Here is a 23,882-nt window from a genome sequence, read left to right on the forward strand (position 1 = left end):
GAGTATTGTGAATAAGACACCCAGAGCTTTATCTTAAATACCTGCCCGCGATAATGACAAAATAATGCAATCCTCAATTTTGTTTCTGCTTTGTTCAGTTCCAGCTGTAGCCTTTTGGACAAAACATTTTCCTATTAACTGAATTGTAAAAAATACAACCAAGCTTGTGCTCATTAAATATACATGTATATAAAAAACATACAAAAAGTACAAGATTGATTATGTTAGGAAACTTTTACAGTGTCAACATCCTGTTTGCTCTAAATCTTTAGTAAAGGGACAAAGGTCAGATCTTTCTGTGCACAAAAACTCAATGTGACTGAACTCCCGAATTCAGTGTCATGCCTTAGCTAGGCATGTTACGCACAGAATTAATTTGAATATGCAGTCCTTCAGGAAAAAAAGGACAAAAAAGTAACCAAAAAACCAAAAACACACCACAGGACAAAAAGTTCTTCTTAAATCAAATTCTATTTGTGAATTCAGCAAAATAATTTCTATAAAATAAAACAGCAAAATATTTAAATAGAATAGGGTGGGCTGTATTTGTTTGCAGGAGTATTTGGTTTTTAGACAGGTTCAAAAAAAAAAAATCACACACATTCAAGTTACCAATTCTGTTATACAGTATTAACTGATGAGTTCTTTATCTTTAATTAAATGTTTATTCTGAAACACATACCTCAATTATATTAACTAACCAGTAGTTTCCTTTTTAATTAGACCCTGCTTCGAATGTTAAAATTTTTGGAATAATGGAAAAGGAACTAGGACAATTCTTGCTTTCAAGTAAAATTGTGACTGAGCAGAAACTCAGCCAGACGTCTTGGTGCAGTGGCACACCAAGTCCCGTTGGGTTCTGAGGACTTCCACTTTCACAGCAGAAGGAAAGTTTTAGAAGATTCACCTAAGAAGCTCTACCAAAGAAACAAAACAAGCACACCAAATACAGTCTTCTATTATGCTCCAAACATCCTGGCATAGCAAGTTTTTGCATATTTGTTTGAAATCTTTTAAAATTCCCATTACTGATACTTAAGGTTCTTTATCCCACCCAGAGATTGAACTGTAAGCAACATATGTGTAACTAACTGAAAACCGCCTGTTGTCACATTTCTCCCCGTGTTTTCTATTTTATATTCTAGATGTAAGAAGGAAAAAGCTCTGAGCAATACAGCTGTCACTGGGACAACTGCTGTCATTATGATAATTTTTTTCCTCATTGGCTACACTAACCTGGTGTGAAGCCATGCTAAATGTTACAGCATAACTATAGCTTCAAAATGATTAACCTAACATCAGAATAAAAAGGCAATGAAAAAGATCTAGAAACAATGTTACATCACCAATTTTCCACATCAACCAAATAATTTAAAGGTTACCAGCCTTACATTGCTCATAATAAAACTGACTCCAGTGGCAAAGAATTAACATGAATCTATTGGTATGGTTGACATGGATGGGCTCTGTTTTGTTGCTGTTGGTTTATTTTGTTTTTTGTTATGAGTTGATCCAACTGCCATGAGGCAGGCAACACTGGCTGCAGAGTGCAATGGGTATAACAAGAAAATTAACTTTTGTAGTTTTTGAAGATCTGTGAGTCTCATCAAGAAAAAAGTTTCTTGCTTAAGAATTAACAGTCAAACATTAATATACTATATACACCTTTGCCATTTACACATTAGCATCAGGCCATTTATTACAAAACACTATACACTTTCCACTGCAGGCGGGTTATATATTGACAGCAAATTTCTGCAGATAAGACAGTGAATAAAACTCTCCACTCCATGTATATTAGGAATAGTTTTTCTAGTTTTAAACATTAGCCAGACACAGAAAAAGGTTGGACTGTAAGGCCTGGGTGCACAGTCTTGATGGAACCAGTTCGTTATGTGCATTTATTTCACTGATCCTTAGTTTGAGGTGGGGATATTTCTTCACTGCCTTCGTAGTTTTCTTGTGCTCGTTGGCCAGTTCTCTGAGGGTTGTTCATGTGGTGTGCTGCTGGGCCTGTATATGGCTGTCCATGCACATGGTTATTCTGGGAGGGGAGAAGAGATGTGCATGTTAAAGCTTTCATATATTAATCTAAAGTTTGTGGAAATGCAAATGCTTTCTTTTATTCCTTTTTTTAAAAAAACTTTTATTTATTTTTAAGTGTGTTTGTCCAACACCCATCAGCTCCAAGTCAAGTAGTTGTTTCAATCTAGTTGTGGAGGGCGCAGCTCACAGTGGCCCCTGTGGGGATCGAACCAGCAACCGTGTTGTTAAGAGCACTGCGCTCTAACCAACTGAGCTAACCGGCCGTCCCACTTTATTTATTCCTCAGATTTACAAAAACTAAAAATGCTTGGCCTAATTGTGAAAAACAGATAACCGGTTTGAAAGAGAAAAGCTAGGCTAAGTGCAAACCCCAAAGCCCCGAGTAAGGGCAGTGTAGGTTTGTATAAATCATTGGCCAAAGTTATTTTTAGAGCCCAAAATTATTTAGATCCACACCTGACAAATAAGGGACCACAGCCTGCTATTGCTTGTGGCCAAAAATATTCACAAAAAATGATTTTTGAGCTAGAACACATCTATTCTGACTCTTCCAAGCACCTTGAAACTTCCACATGCTAAATCTGATTGAATGACCGTATGAGATCAGCATGAGCAATAACCCTGAAAGCAGAATGAAGTTACTGAAAACAAAACAATGTCGAAGTAGCTCGTGGATTAACAAGGCATTAACATATAGGCTGAGGAAAGTAACTTCTCTCCTTATGGATTTGGTTCCTTAACCTTTTAACACCCCCAACCCTCACTTTCCTGTACACCCCCACCAGCCAAGCCAAGAAGATTTTAGGGTTTACTTTCCATAATTTGTATTAAGAAAATAAAAATGTTTACTATACAGTTTCTAACTATTCAACGTGCTTCTCTCTATGCTACCCTGAAATACAGGAAAGAACGCCTTACATAATAGTTCCGAAAGTATGATTCCCAGACTAGCAGCAGCAGCACTAGGGAACTTGTTAAAAATGTACATTTTTCTGATCCCACCCCAGACCGACTGAATCAGAAGCTCTGGCGTGGGGCCCAGCAGTGCTTCAAAAGATCTGAATTAGTCACATCTGGGTTTTAGAAAGTCAAGCTCTCATCTCATTTACAAAGTTTCTTCATCTTAATTTTATTTAGTTACTGATTTTACAGGAAACTTTATGGAGCTGTCAAACCCTTAATTTTTTTTCAATAATTTTTACTGTCATCTAAATCTTGGTTGGCCAAGTAACCAAGAAATTCTTCCTTCATTGCCATATCTTAAAGTCTTTAGAATCCATTTGTAGATTTAGCCTAACACAAAATATCACCATAAGCCTTTGTACTAAAAATATTGACTATCATTTTATGTTGACATGAATTATCCCAGTTTTACTAACTTTCACTACTAGTGCAAGAGGGGCACCTATATGACCAGGAAAACACCACATGGGCAAGTTCAAACACGTTACATCATGACCCCATTCCAACAATTCCTCTTTTGATCATGCCCCCAAAGCAAGTCTAGATAATCCCTCTATTAAAGTCACAATAAAAAATTTAGCCATCCTTTAAATAAAGCATAAAAACTGGTTGTAGGGGATAAAAACACCAACCACCCCTAGTTACCTGTTGATACTGAGATCCAGGTGAATGGGGGTATAACGGGGCATCTTCAGGTGGAGGCGACTCATGCTCATCTGGGGCATCTTGGTCATCTGGCTCCTAACGTTAAATATTTAAAGATAAAGAATTATGTAGGCAAATTCAAGTTTATTTTTATTTGAAATAAATTTTTAAAAATCTATAAAACTGACCCACTATCAACTTTTCTTTTACTGCAGATAAACAAATTAAAGCAACTGAAAAAAAAATCCTAATTTGGGTTCTCTTAGAAATACTACATTTCAGGCAATTTCACAGAAATTTCTCTGTAAGGCGGCTCCCTCATTAATGCAAGACCACATGTAGTAAAGATTACAGCAAATAAAACGTCAACATACTTTTTTTTTTACATTATCATTAATACATAAATACTGGCCTATGAAGTAAAGAATTACTTTGCTTTCTTCCATTTCTATCTGCTGCACACTGGTGGCATTTTTTACCTCCTCTGGACAGAGTTCACAAGCTTTTGCAAGTGTCATCCTAGCACTATGTGATCTCTCCAAGAAATAACCATTTGATGTTTCATTGCTTTGCACCGGAGGAGACCAATTGTTGTAAGTGTACTGAGGATTGCCAGTATATGGTCGTCTTTCAAGTTCATCTCCAAGCCATTCAACTGCCCAGGTCCACTTCCTTTTAAGATCTCCGTTGCCCTTCAAAAGAAAATATATGAAAAAGGTTTCAGAACACTTTTCTTAAGTTAACTTAAAATGACAACTCTAAATTCTCACGATTCTATTCTTTTAAAACATAATCCTTCATTTTGATTCACATTTCTACACACTTGTAAGAAAAAACCCTTACCTGCAGAATCTGGTAAGCAACAGGACAATTGCTAAAGAGAGCTACCATACATTTTATACATTGATATGCTCTTTTTTGATAGTGATTCTTAGAGCGCTGGATTGTGTCAAATAGCCCATCACGGTCATCTGGGATTCCTTTAAGGGCATTATGGATTCTGAAAGAAAACCAGATACAAAATAAAGCAGTTAACATTTACCGAGTGTCCATTACGTGCTGCTCAATAAATATCTCTGATGTAGTTGCCATATCATCTAACACTAGACAGTAGGTAGTTATTAAACCCTGAACAGACGAGAAAATGGGCAGAGGTTAAATAGGTTGTCCAAGGCCTAACAGTCTGTACTCTTACCAGCTTATTACCAACCCAAAATGCTTTTGCTATGCATGACCAGAGTGAATTCAGGGCACTAAGAATAATACAAACTTTTAAAATTAAAGTTAACTAAGTTTATGATTGCTGCACTTAAGAAGAATTTGCTACCAAGTCAGTTCCTTTTATAAAACTGCATTTCTAAATGAAAATTAGAATCCAGCGGCTATGAAACAGTGATATAATTTGAAGTACAGAATTATCTTGATTTCTAATGATGAGAATACATGGCAGACAAAGCAATTTTCACCAGCAATACTACCAATTTGGCTGATTTGCCAATGATGGAGGATGTCATCTGAGTGCCTGCTGAACTACAACAGAATATGTAGTCAACGATTTGTTGCTGTTCTCCCCATAAGCATTTAAAAAATGACTGTGGAGGAAAAGAATGTGCCTTGAGTCTTTTGTGTTAACATCACCTGCCAGTAAATAAAATGTGGTATATACAGATAGTGGAATGTTGTTCAGCCTTAAAAAGGAATGAAATTCTAATAGATGCTTCAACAAAGATGAGCCTTGAAGACATGTTAAGTGAAAAAAGGCAGACACAAAAGGACAAGTGTATGATCCCATTTATACGAGGTATTTAGAATAGGCAAAATCAGAGGAAGAAAGAGGGAAATGGACAGTTATTGTTTAATGGTTATAGTTTCAGTTTGGGATGATGAACAAGTTCTAGAGATGGACAGTGGTGATGGTAGCACATTGTGAATGTACTTAATGCCATCAAGTTGTACTTAAAAAATGGTTAAAATGGTACATTTTACGATTAAAAAAAATAACAAATTTTTTTAAAAAGCAAAAACACAAAAAAATTACCTGCATGCAATTCTACATATCCAAGAGAAACTGAACACAGGTGATCAAAAAAAAAAAGAAAGAAAGAAAAAACAACCCAAAAAACTTGTACCTGAATGTTCAGAGCAGCATTATTCGTAATAGCCAAAAGGTAGAAAACCCAAATGTCCATCAATGGATGAACAGATAAACAAAATAGGAAGTGTCCAGACAAATCCTTGATATTTTGTCTATGGATAGGTAAATCCATAGAGACAAAAAACAGACACTAGTGGTTTCCAGGGGATGGGGGGAATAGGGAATGACTGCTTAATTGGGTGTGGGGTTTCCTTTTGGGGTGATGAAAATGTTCTGGAATAAGACAGTGGTGATGATTGCATAATATTGTGAATGTACTAAAAGCCATTAAAATGTATACTACAAAATGGTTAAAACGGTGAATTTTATGTCCAGTAAATTTTACCTCAATAAATATTACTTGTATAGTCTGTAATTTATTAATAAAAAAATCTTATGTACACCATGTATTTTAATTAATAGTAGGTTCCAAGTCAAAATGCAAGGTTTTTTTTTTTGCATTACACACATTCATAAAATCTGTTTTGTTTGGAAATCATGACTTCAGCAGTTTTGCAAAGTTTAATCATTTCAGACCAAATAATCAACCATATACACACAGGTTTCTTGCTGGTTAATCGGAAGCACTGCAGAGTATATTCCTTTTTTGTTTTTACCTTGCTACTTTTGTTTTTACCTTCAGTTTTGTCAAGTGGTAATGAAGTGTTAAGCCATTATTTCTGCCACACCATGTTTTCTTCCCATTAGTATTAAAACACTTTCAAATGCCATTGTTAATCAGTATTATCTTTTCCTGCCTTGTTTCCCAATGCCTAGCAGTGCTGGGCACATGGTAGGTACTTCATAAATAGCTGAACACTGCTTATTAAATGAACTAAAAGCTCACTATGAGAACGTTATTTTCAAGCTTGAGCCAGTGATTCATAATAACCGTATCTTATAATATCGTTACACAAGGTCAATTTCCCAGGTTTAATCCAGTAAGCGTGCTTTTGCCATTATCATTTGCTTCACTGAAACAAAACGGCTAAGATGTGACTAACTGGTTTAAAACTCTAAACTATTAAAATAATTTTAAAAAGAAAACAGTACGTTAGATTCTATTAAAACCAACTCTTAAAAAGTTTCAAATCCTTTGATCATATTGAGAAAGGTGCTGGATAGTGCTCAAAATAAATGGCTAGTTTTGGAACTGCTAAATTTTGTATATGACGAAAATTGATTCCAGTTCAATGCTATTAATCTGACTAAAATCTATGATGATAATTTGATAATATGAAGTTATGAATTCTGGCATTTGCAATCCCCACTAAGACTCAAGATTGTAATTCTCTTTAAGCATTTTGTTGTTACAAAACTTGTTTTCAAGTTTCTGTTTTAATTATATGGACATACAGGAGGCAGTCTGTTACATAGATTTTGAATTGTTTCCCAAAATAAACTATTATACTATCCTCCACGTGGGTAAGGAAATTTACAAAATCTGGTAGAGTTTCAACTAATCCCATAGTTCATCCTCATCTGTGTAACTCTTGGGATTAAAGATGATGTATTAAGCCTTTATGGTAAAAAACCAAGTAAGAGTAATTCTGGAGGAAGCTTGAGGGACAGTTAAGCTGGATAACAGTTCTTAAAACACGCCCCTCCCCCCAAACTTTTCACATACTGAAAAATTATAATTGATGCTCATTATTCAGATTCCATATTGGTGATTATGCCTACTTGTTGAACTTTATTTGTAACAACAAAAATTCAACACTTGTGCTTTCGAGGTCATGAGCAAAGTGGCAAGAGTTGACTTGCCCAATATATATGTTCCCAGCTGAAGTGGAACAAAAGGACATTGCCTTGTTTTAGTTCATAACAAATATCCTTTTTGCTATCTATTTAGTGATACCTTTTCCACACTTTTGTGTTTTCTTTTTGTTGTTGTTGATTTCACTGTTTAAAATGGCCCCCAAATATGTAGTGAAGTGCTGACTAGTGTTCTTGCAGAGAAAGTAAGTGTTGGGCAAGCTTTACTCAACATGAGTTAATGTGAATTCAATGTTAATGAGTCAGCAACATATATTAAATAAGGTGTCTTTAAAGAGAAACACGCATTTACATGCATTTAAAAAAGTTTTACGTATTCATTCGTTGACAAAAACAGAACCAGAGGCTTGTAGAACATAACCTTATATTTCCCCCAGGAGCAATGCTTTAGTAAAAACTCATTCAGTGTTCTTGGTGACTTTTCTAGAACGTAACTACCATGAATAATAGGAACTGACTGTACTTACTACCTATGGACCATTTTCAGATAACCAAATGTCATCTCACATGACTAACTCTAAAACTAATGTAATTTAATCCTAAAATAACCCTAGGGCATCATTAATAAAATTAAAATATTTACCAAAAGCCTATGCTAGTTTTTCTTAAAAACAAAACAAAACAAAACCAAAAACCTAAAAGAAAAAAGTGTATTAAGTATGCAACTTGGGCAATGGGAGAAAATAAAAATGAAATTGTGAGAAGAGGAGACTTTGTGTTTGTTTATTCTTGCCTTAAGGTTTTTTTTTTTTTTTTTTCAAATTTTGGGTCGGCCCGGTGGCTCAGGTGGTTGGACCACCATGCTCCTAACACCAAGGTCGCCGGTTCGATTCTCGATTCCCACATGGGCCAGTGAGCTGCACGCTCTACAGCTAAGGTCGTGAACAACGGCTCTCCCTGGAGCTGGGCTGCCATGAGCACCTGGGGGTGGCGTGGGCTGTCGCGTGCTGCCACATGCTGCCAGGAGCAGCCGGTGGCAAGCGTTGAGTGGCCGGCAGCCAGCGTGAACTGCCATGAGCGGCTAACCGACTGACTGCCTCAGCCGGGGGGAGCGCAAGGCTCATAATACCAGCATGGGCCAGGGAGCTGTGTCCTACACAACTAGACTCAGAAACAACGGCTTGAACCGGAGTGGGGGGAAGAAGGGGGAAAAAAATTTAAAAATTTTTATTTGGGAATATTGGGGGAATATTTGGGAATATAGTGTGTTTCTCCAGGGCCCATCAGCTCCAAGTCCAGTTGTTGTTTTCAATCTTAGTTGCAGGGGGCGCAGCCCACCATCCCATGTGGGAATTGAACCAGCAACCTTGTTGTTGAGAGCTCGTGTTCTAACCGACTGAGCCATCCGGCCACCCCTCTTCAGTTTTTCAGATAAAACATTTATTAGACCTCCAAGAGGTTCAAAAATATGTGCTGAGTAGCCAATTTAGTCTAAAAGTTGGGCAAGTAACAAAAAGGGGTATCTACCTGTGAGTCTGCCAGGAGTCCTCAATCAGTAAGATTTGCAAAAGCAGATCCAAATAGGGCCGGAGTTCGTAAGTGTAGGAATATGCAACCTAAAAACAGGTAAGACATGGTGAACAACTTATTTAAAGGAATAACAAATCAAATATAGACATATGAATATTTTCCTTTCACCTGCCAGAGAAGTTCACTGAGGACAGTAGATGAGAACTGAGGATTCTCCCAGCAGCAAAAACGAAGCAATTTGACAGTTTCCTCTGAGTTACTGCAGTCCTCGATGATTTTCTTCACATAACTTGTTCTCACAAATAAAATGTCTGCCACATTCTGCTGAATTGGCATTATAGGTTGTGATAAATTAGGATCACCAAAAGGATTGGGAAGAGGAGGATTACCTAGAATACAGATTTGTCATCAATGAAAAACTAATAGGCTTCTCCACAAAAATACATAGCTTTCACTATAGAATAGCTTATGAATTGTTTATTTTTAGAAAAATAACATTTTAAATCAAGTTTTCCTAAGTACAACGAAGAAAGTAATAGTAGGTATTACGATGATGATAAAATGCAAAATTTAAATGCCAATACTGGCATTTACATACATATAAAAAGTTAATTTTTAAACTACTTCATCAACAAGGTATCAACCTCAGCAGCAAGCAGACAGAAAAAGATCCCGTTTAAAATAATATAAATATTCCACAGCATAAATCTTCAGACTCTTGTTTTGTATTTAAACATCTTCAGAATTACTTTTAATCTGGTACTATATATGCTCAGCAGTATTTTAAAATTAATGTAAAGAATGGATTTTTTGAGTTTACCATTGATTGAAGACTGCATTCTTGACGAGACATTGCAACAGCGGATCAGCTGTGATACTACAGAGTATAATTTGCCTAATTCAGCATACTGGTATTTGATTGGAGGACCTGGGCCTTCATCTAAAGACACAAGCATAAAGGTGGCAGGTACACTCAATTTAAGAAGTTGTGTCTTCTCTGCCACACCTACAATGAAGGGAGAAGCGAGAAAGAGAGGGAGAAAAATTACATGAGAGGAAAGAATTAAGATGGTATGAGCTTCATAATAAAGTAGTTACCTGAAATATTTTTCTGTAATTTTTATGATCAGAAGATCACTTTTACTTAGCATATAGAGAATTATTTAACCAGAACAGAAAATCTAGTGAGTTAGTATTATTGGATTTAGGTATTAAATGGTTAAACAGTGACCGTGACATTCCCCCCATACTAGGCATAAAGAAAATGAACTTTCTATGGCCTGGAAGAGTGTGGGGGACTAGCCGAGACTGCAATCCTTATCGTTAGGTAAGATGATAAAAAACTAAGTAAGAAATAAGAATTGTTATAAATTGCCTGTGTCTTTTTCTCCTGCAACCAAGCTTCTTGAAAAAGATTCCTAAATTGGTCTCTCTGCCTTCTCATTTTCCACTCCTCAACCCATGCCAATTTGATTTCTGCCCCCTTTTCTGGTATAAAGCTAAAGAACAGCTCTCTCAAACTGTAACCACTTCTTTTGTTTTTGATTCCTCTCTTATTTTCTTTCTCCCTCTTCTCCTTTGTCTCATTTGCGAGTCCTCCTTTCTCTTAAAAGAAAACAAAACAAAAACAAACAACAACAACAACAAATTGATGCTCTTGAAAGTTCCCACGCCAGGCTATCTTCTCGCACTGTATACCTTCCCTGGACAATCAAACCCATTCTAAAGGCTTCAAGTTCCAGAGCTATTTTCATTCAGATGATTCCGAAATATTTCCAGACAAATACCTTGCTGCTGTACTGGACATCTCTATTTGGGTGTCACACAGGCTCAAACTCAATGTACCCAAACTGAACTCAAGCTTCCCATCCATGTTCTTCCTCCTGAGTTTCTCTTCTCAGTACATGGCACCACTGTCTGCTCAGTTCATGAAGTTGGAATCCTAGGTATCATTTTTAACCTCTTTTCCATGTTCCCCCCTCTTCTGAATATCCGTCCAATCACCAAAATCTAATGATTCTACATCTAATAAAAAACACCAGAAACTGTCTATATCCCCCACTGTTAGTTCCCTATCACCAAAATCTAATGATTCTACATCTAATAAAAAACACCAGAAACTGTCTATATCCCCCACTGTTAGTTCCCTAGCACAGGCCACCATGATCTCTTGAATACAGATCATTTTAACAACTTCTAGTCTTCTGTCCTTGTAATCCATTCCACACTGTAGCCAGAGCGATCCTTCTAAAAGGTGTGTCTATTGAAAACTCTGCAATGGCTTATCAATGCCCTACGGCTAAAGTCCAGAATCCTTCACAAGACTTGCCAGAATAACATGATCATTGAATCCTGCTCACCGCTCCTGCCATCCCCATCTTGTATCAATTCTAGTCTGATGGAATAACTCATTTTCTCCAATGAGCCACACTGCGTCTACTCCGAGTCTTTCCCTCAGCTGTTCATTTTGGATGGAAAACCCAACTAACCAATTCCCACATCACCTTTTCCATTAAGTCCTACACTAGTATGATATACTTCCAGAGTACTTTGTATTTCCCCTATTATAGCCATTGATCTAATTTATGGCAATTATTTGCTTCTAAACCCCATTAGGCAACAGACTTCTTATTTATTGCCATGTTTGAAGAAATATAATAAATACAAGTCCACAATATGAAAAACTCTTATAAATACGTACTTTCGTAAGTTGGTGTCAAAATGTGTTTGGTGGGAAAATCTGGCCTGAACTTACAAAATGCTATTTACAGTCTTCATTTATACCCTCCCTGTGAGAATATTCATGTTTTACTATAGAAATATTAATGTGTGTGATAAAGGTGATGTCTCTGCCTGGTGGAGGGACGTTACACAATGCAGGTGGTATGTACGGTCTTACCTTTCTTAAATCCAAACAATTCAGAACCCCAAAGCATATCTGGTCTTAGGATTTCATATTCAAGTTTACAGACCTATATTTGCTTTTAGCAGGGAAATTTTAATCAGATTACATTATGGACCAATGGTGAATAGGCAGTATCTAAAACGGGAGTTAAACAGAATAGGATTTTTTGTGAACACCTAAATTTGGAATTTCTAAGTTTGAAATACAGAATCCACTTATGTTTGTTTGTATGCTCTTCGTTCTCAACTGCAAATAACCAAGCACTTCCAATATGGAAAGGCAAGAGAAAATATGACCAACTATACTCTTTGATAGTAGAATGTTAAAAGGGCCATAGTTCAATTGGTGATTAGAAAATTCACACACAAAAACCTTAGAATGACAGGGCGTATAAAACATAATTTTGGCTGTAACGGGTTTAAAATAATTTTTTTTTTTAACTTTTAAAGAAGTTATTGAAAACTGTCTGCTAAGTCTCCAAATCAGTGCCAAATATACATGAAGATCATTGAGATTCTAACTGGAATGTCTCAATATATTAGTCAATTTGGGATCAGTGTACCAATACTTGATTGACTGATATACAATTTTTACAATTTCAATTATAGGAAATTCATCCACTCCCAGCTGATCAAAATGACAACTGAAGGATTTTTGTTGATATTCCCAACTATCCATCTATTCATTCATTCAACAAACATTTACCAAGTGCTACTGTGGAAAACTCAGTAATCTAGTCAGATAGCAACACAAAAACTCGAACACTATCAAGAACAGAATAAGTATCAGATAGTACAGCACACTTTTAAGGTATTATGGAATCACTGAAATTATAAGGTGATATTAGAAAGAGCAGGTTACTTTGAGAAGGAGAGTGTTGTTACACAAAGGTACCCCGCTTCCCTGAAAATGAGACCTAGCTGGACCATCAGCTCTAATGCGTCTTTTGGAGCAAAAATTAATATAAGACTGGGTTTTATATTATAGTAAAATAAGACTGGGTCTTAATATTAAGTTTTGCTCCAAAAGACGCATTAGAGCTGATGGTCCAGCTAGGTCTCATTTTTGGGGAAACACGGTAATAACATATAAATAACAGGGTAATTTAAGTGAGTATTTATAGTATCCTTAATTTTAATTTAGTTTACTTCAATAAAGACTTATGTATCCAAACTTGGTGAGTATCACAACCATCTGGGGGCCTTCTGAAACATGTGGATTCCTTGTGCTAGCTTTGAGAATTCTGACTCAGTTGGTGTGGGATGGGGCCTAGAATCAGTATTTTCAAAAACCAGACAGATCTGCCACCACCACTTTAGGAAATAAAAATATGATTAAGATACAGATTCTGACCTGTGCCTAGTGTGGAGATACGACACACGCATAAATAACTATAAACTACAAGGTGAAAAGCACAAGGAAAAAAAAGTTTCAGATAAAATTCATAATAGGTTTTAAGGAACACAGTGTCTATCTTAGACCAGGTTATATCTTATCACTTGATTTAAATGACTTTACCACTTGATATAACACATTAAAACAGAATTAATAACTTAAATTCTTACCTAAATTGGCATACATTACAAACAGGTTGAAATACTGTTGTAAATGACGCCCGTGCTCTGAAACTTCCCTTCTCAAGAGATTTAGTACTGCTCTTAGCAAGTGATCGCTCAGGCTTAAGTTGTCATAAGCCTGTAAAAGATAAATAAAACATTAGCTGTTTTTCAGAAACAAGGTGCAGGTACGATATAATTTTCTTCGCATAAAAAAGGGACATGCACATGTAGTATATGTTGAATATAGGCAGAAGTTTCTGGAAGGACTAATGACAAACTGATTAAAAAGGAAATGAAGAGCCAAGGTAGATTTCATTGTAGAGCCTTCGTATTATCCTAATTTTTTAAAAAATGGAAGTCTAAGAAAAACTTTAAAAATAATCTATATAACAGTAAGTGTATAATTATGCCACTGCATGTAACTGAATTAACAGAGAAAATTACATTTTTTAAAGAGACAATAATCACTTTCATTACTGTGAAGTACTTTTACTAGAACCCCTAGACATCAGATTGTGGTGTGTGTGCACACAGATACACATTCGTTAGGCAAACATATCGAACAGATGCACATATATTTGTGACTTTAAACTTCCAGGAAAGAAAATTTATTTGTAAACATTTAATCATTAGAAAGAAAACTGGGAAAATTACCTGACTAGAAGGTCCAGGAGATGCAAAAGGTGAAGGACATGGCCCATCTTGCAAGGAAAAATGTGCAATAAAAACTATAAGTTTTGCAAATGCACCCCTCACTTCTGCACTAGGGCACTCCAGAAGGTATTCAGAGAAGCGATTTGAAACATTAAAAAGGACATTATGAGCAAACCAAAAACGTACATTCTTGCTATGACGAAGGAGAATACACAACGCATCATACCTAAGAGAAAACAAAGCAAAAATTTATGAACATCAATTCATTAACATGTTTGCTCTAGTACAGGGATAGGTCTCTACAAACCAAATATAAATCAAAAGACCTTTTACTAATATTAAAATGACAGATGAATACTATGACTTGGTGCATTCTTAAAGACTGACAAAATAGATGAAATCTCGTATAATCCTCTATAAATCCATTACCAAACACTTTCTAGGTTCAATTACGAAAATAATTATCCCCCCTCCCTTTAACATCTTACTAGATGAGTAAGTAAAAATTGTTAAATCAAGGTATTATAATGACCTCTATACTTTCACAATTAGAAACACTGGAAACTCATTTTAATTTTTTACCTTTAATCTATGGCAGAATTTAATCTAGGGAAGTTAAAACATAATTTCCTGATAAAACAGTTTAGACTTTTAACTATCATCCTGTAATTTTTTGTGCAGGCATGTCAAAGATATACAAAATAATAGACGCAGAAGCCTGCCTCTGAATAAAAGCCCATGTTTAATCTACGTAATTATTTTAATACAATTTCTCTCACTATTGCTACCAAGTGTTTTATTCTGCATTCCTAATCTGAAACAAGATTATTATGGTTTGGAAAAAAAAGTAAAGCAGAATATTAAAGAACCAAACTAAATGCTAATATAATAGGAATGAAAATCCAAAGCAATGTACCAATCACTGGCAGAGCCACGGACTATTTTCTTGGTGTGAAATCCTGTGGTAAAGAGGAACCTAGCAGCAAGCTGAATACTAATCATAGTGATTTCTTCTGCTTCAGGCAACAGGTGATCTTGCCCTATAAATAAAATGCAGAAATAAATAAACACACACACACAGACACCCCCCAAACAAATTTCTATGTTCAAACCCCATTTTCAAACACGTCTGCATTTCCACTAATTTCCAGAAGTCTTAACTTTGTTAAAACCCCTCAGGCTACTCATAAAATAATTCTTAGTAGTTCTCTAAAGCACATTTCAAACTAATGCTTGAGTCAAACACAAATTGTTCGAATAAACAAAAGCTCGTTTCCAAACAGTGAGACAATATATACTGCTCAAAGGTAACAGTCATTTGAAATATGACTTTAAAACAACCAAAAGTAAAAAACCAGACACGTTGATGCCTACTAAGAAATCCCACAAGTAAAGTTAAGAGTTATGCTTCATTGCTAAGAAGCTAAACTTTTTGATACTTACCTGGAGGAGGATTTAAGTAAACACCATTACATGTAAGCAGTTTTTTCATAAACTGAAAATATTCCAAACTGTACTGCATTCGGTTATGCATGAATTGTACATTTTGTTTCCGTACACTTCTCTCAATGGCTGATGGCATAATAATCTGATGGGGTCTTGTGGTGACAGAAAGCTCTGATATATATCTTATCAGCTCATCACCTTGGTCTATTGTGTCCAATCGCTCATAAAAAAGTATATAAGCATTCCACCACCTTTTCTGGCGCCTGTACGACATGCGCTTCATCATGTGATCAAACACTTCTCCCATGTACTCTCCACCGAAACACTGGTTTTTCATTTCTTCATCATCATCCATTTTACACTCTGTTACATCGCCATCATCAAATTTATACCAGCGATTTCTCTCACCATCTCCACCATTCCTCTGAATGATGTAAGAATAATAATGTCCCCCACTTGCTTGACCACTGTGTACAAGCACACCCACAAGTCTGTATTTCGTGCTTCCAGCCGTCTCACTTTCACACTGCTCATTCTGTTGTATCAACTGACTCTCTGGGTTTACATTATCTCCTTCAAGCTTTGCAACACCTGCAACTGTGTAAGGTTCCATGTCCAGCTCACGAGGAAATTCAAAATAATCATTGAACTTGATCGCACATTCTCTTTCCCAGTCATAGTCGAATCGTTTTAATTGAATAGCAAGAACAGGAGGTAATTTTTTAATTAGCAAGCGCTTTACGGTATCAACCTAAAATAAACAGAGTAAGTTACTAGATGTTCTCTTATAATTCACTGCAAAAAAACAAATTTTGAAAATCTCTTAAGACTAATCTGAAATTGTGAGTGTAAACACATACAAGATAATGAACACAATCAAAGTAATCCTGTTACAGTTATCTTTTAAAAAATGTTAACTAAAACCAATATGGAAATAGCTGCCATTTATTACAAATTGCAAAAATTAGTGATATAGACATTACTTGCTGCCTGGTTTCTATACTGCCATTGCTATCTAACCATTATTACTTGTTTGATATTTACTATTATTCTAGTGAAGGTGTGGTTTCCTGTGAGCAACTGAAGATATACAATAATAGCAGACAGTATTTATTGGGTACTTAAGTACCAAGTAATACACTAGATGCTGCCCAAGTAGTAACATATTCAATCCTCACAACCCTCTCAGGCAGGTATTACTGAATATTAAGGATGAGGGTTAGGGGTAGCAGAGAAATTAAGTAACTTGCTTCAAGTCTCAATTGTGGGTGGCAGGCAATATGGCTTCACAGTTCACCATCTCAACCTCTAGACTTTAGTAACTAAGTGGTGTGTAAGGTCAAAACAACACAGGTAACTTCAAGGTGAGAGGGTTTGGGAGCCTAGAAAGATATAGTATTTACTGCATGTTATGTGTGAAATGGCTCTCCCAAAAAGCTGTTACATGCCCACACATAAAAACTTATCAGATGGGTCTACAAATTAGACCCAAGTGGTTTAAAATCATGTGGCTAAATAAAGTTAATGGTTTTAGCAAACTTTTGGTCTTGATGCATAACCCTGGGACATGAGAGAAGAAATGATAGGTTCTACAACTCTGTAGCTTCAAGAAGTTCAGCAGCAGTTCGGTTGAGTACAGATCCTAAGTGTCTGTGTAACTCAGTTAAGAGAATGTGATATACAAGCTATTATGACTTCTAAAATGCTTCACTCTTATCTTACCTGTTTTCCCCAGTCCTCTGGCACTACTTTCTCTCAATCTTTCCCTTAAAACCTTTAAATCAGTTATCTTAACTACCTCTCTGCTACCACTATAACAAAGCAGGGTAGTGAATAAAAAGCTAAATATTGAGGACAAACAAAAACGTCTTCCAAATCCATTCAATGTAATCAAACAAAATTGGACAATTCATACCTTTTTATTGCATTTTTCACAATGATATGCATTTGCACCTTCTAATAAATCTCCTTTGACATATTGTTCCAAAGAATCAAGAAGATTTTGGTGATTTCTAATGTCTACATTCAAAGTCGTAAAAGATTCTTCACACTCGTATCTAAAGATATTATTTAAGAAATGATCAAAAAGGATTTTTTCTTAGTTTTCTAAACATTTTAGTTAACAGACTTAATGAAAATTACATTTGCAATATTTATAACATGAAACCCGTAAGTCACAGAATGTTACCATCAAATGATAGTTATCATTTATAGGTCACTTATCCTGTGCTGAACACTACATTTCGGTTGTTTACACACTACATATATATAAGGTACTCTATCTTTATAACCAACCTGTTAAGAGAAATATCACCATCTCTACTTCAGAGATGAGGAAACCAGGGGGTTCAGAAAGGTTAATTTTGTCAGGATTACTAGGAAATGGGTGTTTTGAAGCCAGGTCTCTCTGGCTTCATAGCTTAAGCTCTTTATAGTCTACTATGCTGCTTCTACTGTCACCTGTATAGAAAATTCATACCAACAAAGCATGAATTCATCAAGTTCTGAAAAAAAAATTTTAAACTATTAATGGGCTGAACTTTAAATGTTCCTCCTCTTCTTTAACGAAAACCTTACTAAAACACAAGATTGCACACACAAATGAATAAGGGACAAGCAATCTGAGTAAGAACCAGAATCCCATTTTGTGGTAGTTTTCTAAAGAATTTTCAGGTTTCTGATGAGACATATTCATAAATTCAGAACACGGGATGTGGGGAATATATTCTCAACCATCAAATTCATTCATTCAACAAATATAGTGAGTACCTTCCATGTGAAAAGCACTGTGGGATAGTCATTATTTAAGACAGTCCCTCATGTTTAGGGCTCTTAAACCGAGTTAGGGAAGAAAGACAAGAACATAAATAAAAGCATTTGTAAGTGACATTAATGGACCATAAAGTAGGTATTAAGAAAATTGCTACTATAAACAGGGGAAAGCCCACAGAAAAGAGTTAGATCTTATGACTAGTTAAAAAGGACATTCTGAGAAGTCAGCAAAGTTTTTCTGTAAAAGGCCAGATAGTAAATATTCCAGGCTTTTTTGGGCTGTGAGGTTTCTGTGGCAACTACTCACCTCTCCTGTTATAGTGAAAGCAGCCAGACAGTAGGTAAAAGACTGGGTATGTTCCAATAAAACTTTGTAAAACTATGGTCCACAGTTTGTTAACCCGTTTTAGACAAATAATGCCCCCAACCAGAGTTGGGACTCTTTATGTAAAATTTTGGCATATCACGAGACTAGTTCAGTTGTGGAGCAGGTATTTGAACTTCAGACATCTTACTTAAGGTCATGCTCTGTGGAGTTTCACTTAGCAAAGGAAACCAATAATTTCCAAATAAATTTGAAAACTGTCTAAAAAAACCAAAAAGGACTGACAAGGATAGCCAAAAAGTTGGCTATTTTATCAGTAATTAAAAACAAGAAATAAAAATGACAATTTTATTGCCTACCTAATGTAAAAGGTCTTCCAAAAAAAGTTGCCCAGGCTATGTGAACAATTATATGCCCTTATACTGAATGAATTGTTTAACCTAATGGAAATTTCTCATTTATGTAGTATCACCTCTGTTCCAATTATTTCCCTACGTTCAAAAATGAAGCACCCCACCAACCACACACACACACAACCCATGACTATATATAACACTTTCTGGGCTTGTAGAAAACACTATCTTAGTGTGGTATTTTGGCAAAAAAGGATTTCAAAACAACATTAATTGATAATATACAAGAGAAATTCCAAAGCAAAACTTCCATGTAATAGGCATAAACAGGTGTCTATCAGTAATGAACTTAACAATTACTGAACTACCTACCGTGTCTCTCTGAAAATAAGACCGACCGGGACAATCAGATCTAATGCGTCTTTGAGAGCAACACTTAATATAAGGCCCGGTCTTATTTTACTATAAGACTGGGTCTAATATAATGTAAGACCGGGTCTTATGTTAATTTTTGCTCAGCAAGATGCATTAGAGCTGATGGTCCGGTTAGGTCTTATTTTCAGGGAAAAACGGTATTTTCAATAAAAGCCCTTAATCAAACAATTTCCAATTTAAGTAAAAACAAAAACAATTTGTTTAGTCAACTCCTGCTATGTTTTGTGTGGAAAACATAACTTAAGGATAACGACAATAATCAATGCTATTTTAAAAGTCAGTATTTCATTTGTATAGGAAATCGTGCACCATGTCTGTTATCTTCTGAACTTATTGTACTTATAACTATTTTAGTTCTAAAGGACAAATTTATAAGCAACACGTTTAGCTATATGCAAAGTACCATTTTATTTCCTCATAAATGACCATACAGAAAAGAATGCACAAATATGAAATAGGAAGAGATGAGACGAAGTAAACGGAAACAAGTTATCTGACAAAAACAAACAGAAAATCTCCCACAGTCGTAAGGTATATACAGCATGTAATTCATCCAGTCTCAGGTATTTTAGTAATTGGTGACATGCTCCACTTTTATACACAACTACTAGAAAAATCTTATTTTTGTTAGTAAATAGTACAACATACATTTTAAATATGTCATTAGCACTTACCTATGTGGGCAGCCTTGGCAAATCTTCTGATCAGCAAAGGAGCCTCCTAAAACTTTACTTAGCATAGCTGGATGTCCCAGGGCTTTCAAAGCTTCATCTAAACTATCCACCAGTGAATTAAAAAATTCTAAAGCATCATGTTGTTCACGTAGATTAACAGGCTCACCCCAAAGCCTAAGAAATGAATGGATAAAATTTGTAATGTGCGACACTCCCAACAATATATATTTTTCAGGAAAAAGCACAATATAATCACAAATGACAGTATATAAACTTAGATTTTATTCCTCAACTATGTGAGGAAGAAGAAATGCTCTTTTGCATATAGAGCACAGTGGAGTGAGAAAGTAAGAGGGACAGTCCAGTGGGGAAGAACTGAAATTACTGGTGTGGGTGACGGCTAACACAGCCCTGAGGATGGTTGCTTTAGGTAATACAGTATAGCATGCATTTTGAATCCAACTGAAGACGCTATTAAAACGGGGTGGTAGATGTCACTGTTATGTAGATGTTATAATTGCTATTCTTTTATTTTGCATAAATTTCATGTTACAGATACAGTGAAAATTGATTTTTCCAAGTGAAAAGAGAAAGGTTTGACTTGTTTTAGATTTGATCTCATTTGAGTAACCTTAGGACTTAAGTAAGGCAAATCAATCTTGAGAACAAGCTATCAATTGTGTGTACCACAAAATGAGAACTGATACTGCTAAAACCTAGGCACTGCTGGAAACTATCAATGGCATCTAATTTTGTATTTACACAGTAATACACATAGAGAATATAAGTGAGTTTGTTCTAAGTGAGAGATATGTCATGTATTTCAATTATGCTAGTGGAACTGTCTTTTGATAAGTTCCTTTTGTAACACTTTTTCTATGTAGCAAATAATATTCCAATTATACTTTACTTTAAATTTGCATATAGTGAGATTGAAATCAAATATATCATAATTAGAAATGACACCAATCCATTCTATTTGATCTGAAATTATAGTCAACTCTCCATACTTTAAAACATGTAGCCAACTATTAATTACTAAATGGAAAAGGTACCTTTACAATGGAGAGCTGTTAAGACACCAAGGGATCAAAGTTAGTATCACCAATAATCAGATAAACTGATACCACGTGCCTCTCAATGCAACACAATGCAATGCAATGAGAAGCATATCACCTACATATTTTCTTGCCAAAAAAGAGAAAAAAACAGGGGAAAAAAAAAAAGGGAAAAAAGCGTAACTTAAATCTAATCATGAGGAAATAATCACACAAATCAAGAAAGTAAGGGACATTCTAGAAGATAACTGGTCTAGACTCTCTTGAACATTTCAGTGCCATAAAAGTCATGACAACTTAGGGAGATTATTTTAGAGGAAATAAATTTTTGTGGTTCCTTTCAGGATACCAGACTGGGATTGAAAAATAAAAGTTATAAAAAGTATTTTGGGGAAATGAGAATACATATTGATGAATATTAGACATTATTAAATTTCACGGGTATAATAATTGTATCATACACAATAGGAAAATATCTTTATCCTTAGAGGACACATGTTGAAGCATCTAGGAGGTGTAAATTGTGTTTGCCAACTACTATCAACTGGTTTAGAAAAATCCAAACCAAAAGCAAAACTCATGTACACATAAATAAATATGGCAAAATGTTAACGTAAATCTGGATAAAGAGTATAACCTAAAGGTGATTATTAAAGTACTTCTTTACCTTTTCTGTTAATTTGTAATTTTCAAACAAAAAATTTGGGGGTCAGAGATGATGTAATACAGAATTGTACACCTGAAATCTATGTAATTTTACTAACAATTGTCACCCCAATAAATTTTAAAAAAATGAAAAAATTTGGGGGTCGGGAATGTGGCTGGTTAACTCACATGCATACAGAATATATTACGTGTCTAAAGTGTGGATAATCTAAAAGTGCTAGTCTAGACAAATTGTGAGATCTACTAGAATAGGGAATTATTTGAGAAGTCAAAAATGCAAATGCAGTGTTAAGAGAGAAAACTGTAACTGAATGACAAATTTTAAGATGAAAGGTCAAAAAGCAAGAAAGTAATTTGGAAGAGGAAGAACAGAAATTCTGAAAGCCTCGTGGCCGAGATGGGACAAGCTAGGGAAAGAGAGAGAATGGAATAGTCAGAGAGGGGCGTGAGGGGTGTGCTGGGTGATGGGACTGAAAGAGCAAAAGCAGAGCTGGGAAGGAAGGTGATGCATGCAAGCCAATAGTACAGATTAAGCAGGGCAATCTAGTTAGGGGAATCAGAGGAATCTATTATATAGTGAGTTATAGGGAGATCTTTGTACTGTAAAGCAGTGGTTTCAAAAGAAATCTAAGTAGTAAGTATCCTTGTAGGGAAAAGGGAAGTTTCTCTGATTGAAGTAGAGAAAGTGGACCAGACTGGTGCTATCAGGTGACTTTTTGCTTCCCTTGCTCTCGGCAGTCTGAGAGACACCTTGAAGGGATTTTAGGGAGTTATTTTAAAAACCCACTGCTATAAAGGATTATAGCCTTTTTTCAATACACAGTAAAGAGTTATGTGGTTGTACTGTGGTATGCACAGAGCATGACACCTAACAGGCAATTATTATTAAAAAGTAAAGTAAGTGAAGTCAAAGAAATAAGCTCAAGATATCACTGAGGATTAAAACAATTTTTTAAGTAAGTTATCTATCCCACCTTTCCTACAAAATTGTACATTAGGATAGCCAAATACTTAGTAAGGGAAAGTTTCCCTTTATAGATGTATTCCAGCTAATAAATGAAAGAATGACAAAATTAGAATACTGCTATTTTGTAACCCTGATTGCAACACTATAGCGTGTTTCCCCGAAAATGAGACCAGGTCTTATATTAAGGTTTGCTCCAAAAGACGCATTAGGGCTTATGTTCAGAGGATGTCATCCTGAAAAACCATGCTAGGGCTTATTTTCCGGTTAGGTCTTATTTTCGGGGAAACAGGGTATTTAGGCAATGATAGTCAATAGCGGATATAAGAGACAGACTTCAATCCTCTGCTGAGGTTAACATTACCACCTATGAAGTAGCCTTGCCTATTCCATTTCAAAACAGAAAAACAACTCCTCGATCTGATCACGCCTCTAGATCTCACTACCTATTTATAGGAAATATCCAGGACTGTGAAAAAAAACACTACTGAAATACCACAGGGATCCCATTAATCAAATCAGGATGGAGGGAAAATTTACAGGGTGAACTACTTGGGTTATTTTTCTTCAACAAATAATTGCAAAGGTGAAAAAGATTAGAAGAGACTCAAAGAGTCCTAGCAACATTTGTGGTATATAGACCTCACTTGGATGCTGATTTCAAAAAATACACAGTAAAAAAACAAAACAATTATGAGATAATTGCGTCAATTTGAACACTGACAAGAATAGGAAGGATTTTTAAAAAGACATGACAACAGTATCATGGTTATTTATATTTAAAAAAAGACATTAGCGAGACATCCTGAAATATTTATAGATGAAACTATGTATTTTGAGATTTGCTTCAAAACACCTGCAAAGAACGAGATGGGAATGTAGATTAAACAAAATTGGCAATGAGATGACAACTGTTGAAACTGGGTGATGCAAACCTAAGTGTTCATACTATTTTCCTTACTTCTGTATATATTAGAAGTTTTCAAAACAAAAATAAAAAAATTATTAACATCTGAAGAGAATACAGATTGCTGCCT

General features: G+C 35.5%; 1 protein-coding gene across 3 annotated transcripts in view; it reads right to left on the reverse strand.

The window, feature by feature from the left end:
* Positions 1 to 452: 452 nt before the first annotated feature.
* The window catches only part of USP9X (ubiquitin specific peptidase 9 X-linked), a 128,626-nt gene continuing 105,196 nt past the window's right edge, over positions 453 to 23,882 (reverse strand). For all 3 annotated transcript variants that reach the window (XM_033099978.1, XM_033100752.1, XM_033099260.1), the window contains 13 exons: positions 20,158 to 20,331; positions 17,514 to 17,655; positions 15,596 to 16,349; positions 15,069 to 15,192; positions 14,153 to 14,378; positions 13,505 to 13,634; positions 9,855 to 10,040; positions 9,203 to 9,423; positions 9,032 to 9,120; positions 4,498 to 4,654; positions 4,134 to 4,346; positions 3,655 to 3,750; positions 453 to 2,044 (listed from right to left, as the gene is read on the reverse strand). In XM_033099978.1, the coding sequence (XP_032955869.1) occupies positions 1,907 to 2,044; positions 3,655 to 3,750; positions 4,134 to 4,346; positions 4,498 to 4,654; positions 9,032 to 9,120; positions 9,203 to 9,423; positions 9,855 to 10,040; positions 13,505 to 13,634; positions 14,153 to 14,378; positions 15,069 to 15,192; positions 15,596 to 16,349; positions 17,514 to 17,655; positions 20,158 to 20,331 (2,650 nt within the window). In that variant the 3' untranslated portion in view covers positions 453 to 1,906. The remainder of the gene's footprint in view (positions 2,045 to 3,654; positions 3,751 to 4,133; positions 4,347 to 4,497; positions 4,655 to 9,031; positions 9,121 to 9,202; positions 9,424 to 9,854; positions 10,041 to 13,504; positions 13,635 to 14,152; positions 14,379 to 15,068; positions 15,193 to 15,595; positions 16,350 to 17,513; positions 17,656 to 20,157; positions 20,332 to 23,882) is intronic.

This window comes from Rhinolophus ferrumequinum, chromosome X (assembly GCF_004115265.2).
Source record: "Rhinolophus ferrumequinum isolate MPI-CBG mRhiFer1 chromosome X, mRhiFer1_v1.p, whole genome shotgun sequence".
Lineage (NCBI taxonomy): Eukaryota > Metazoa > Chordata > Mammalia > Chiroptera > Rhinolophidae > Rhinolophus > Rhinolophus ferrumequinum.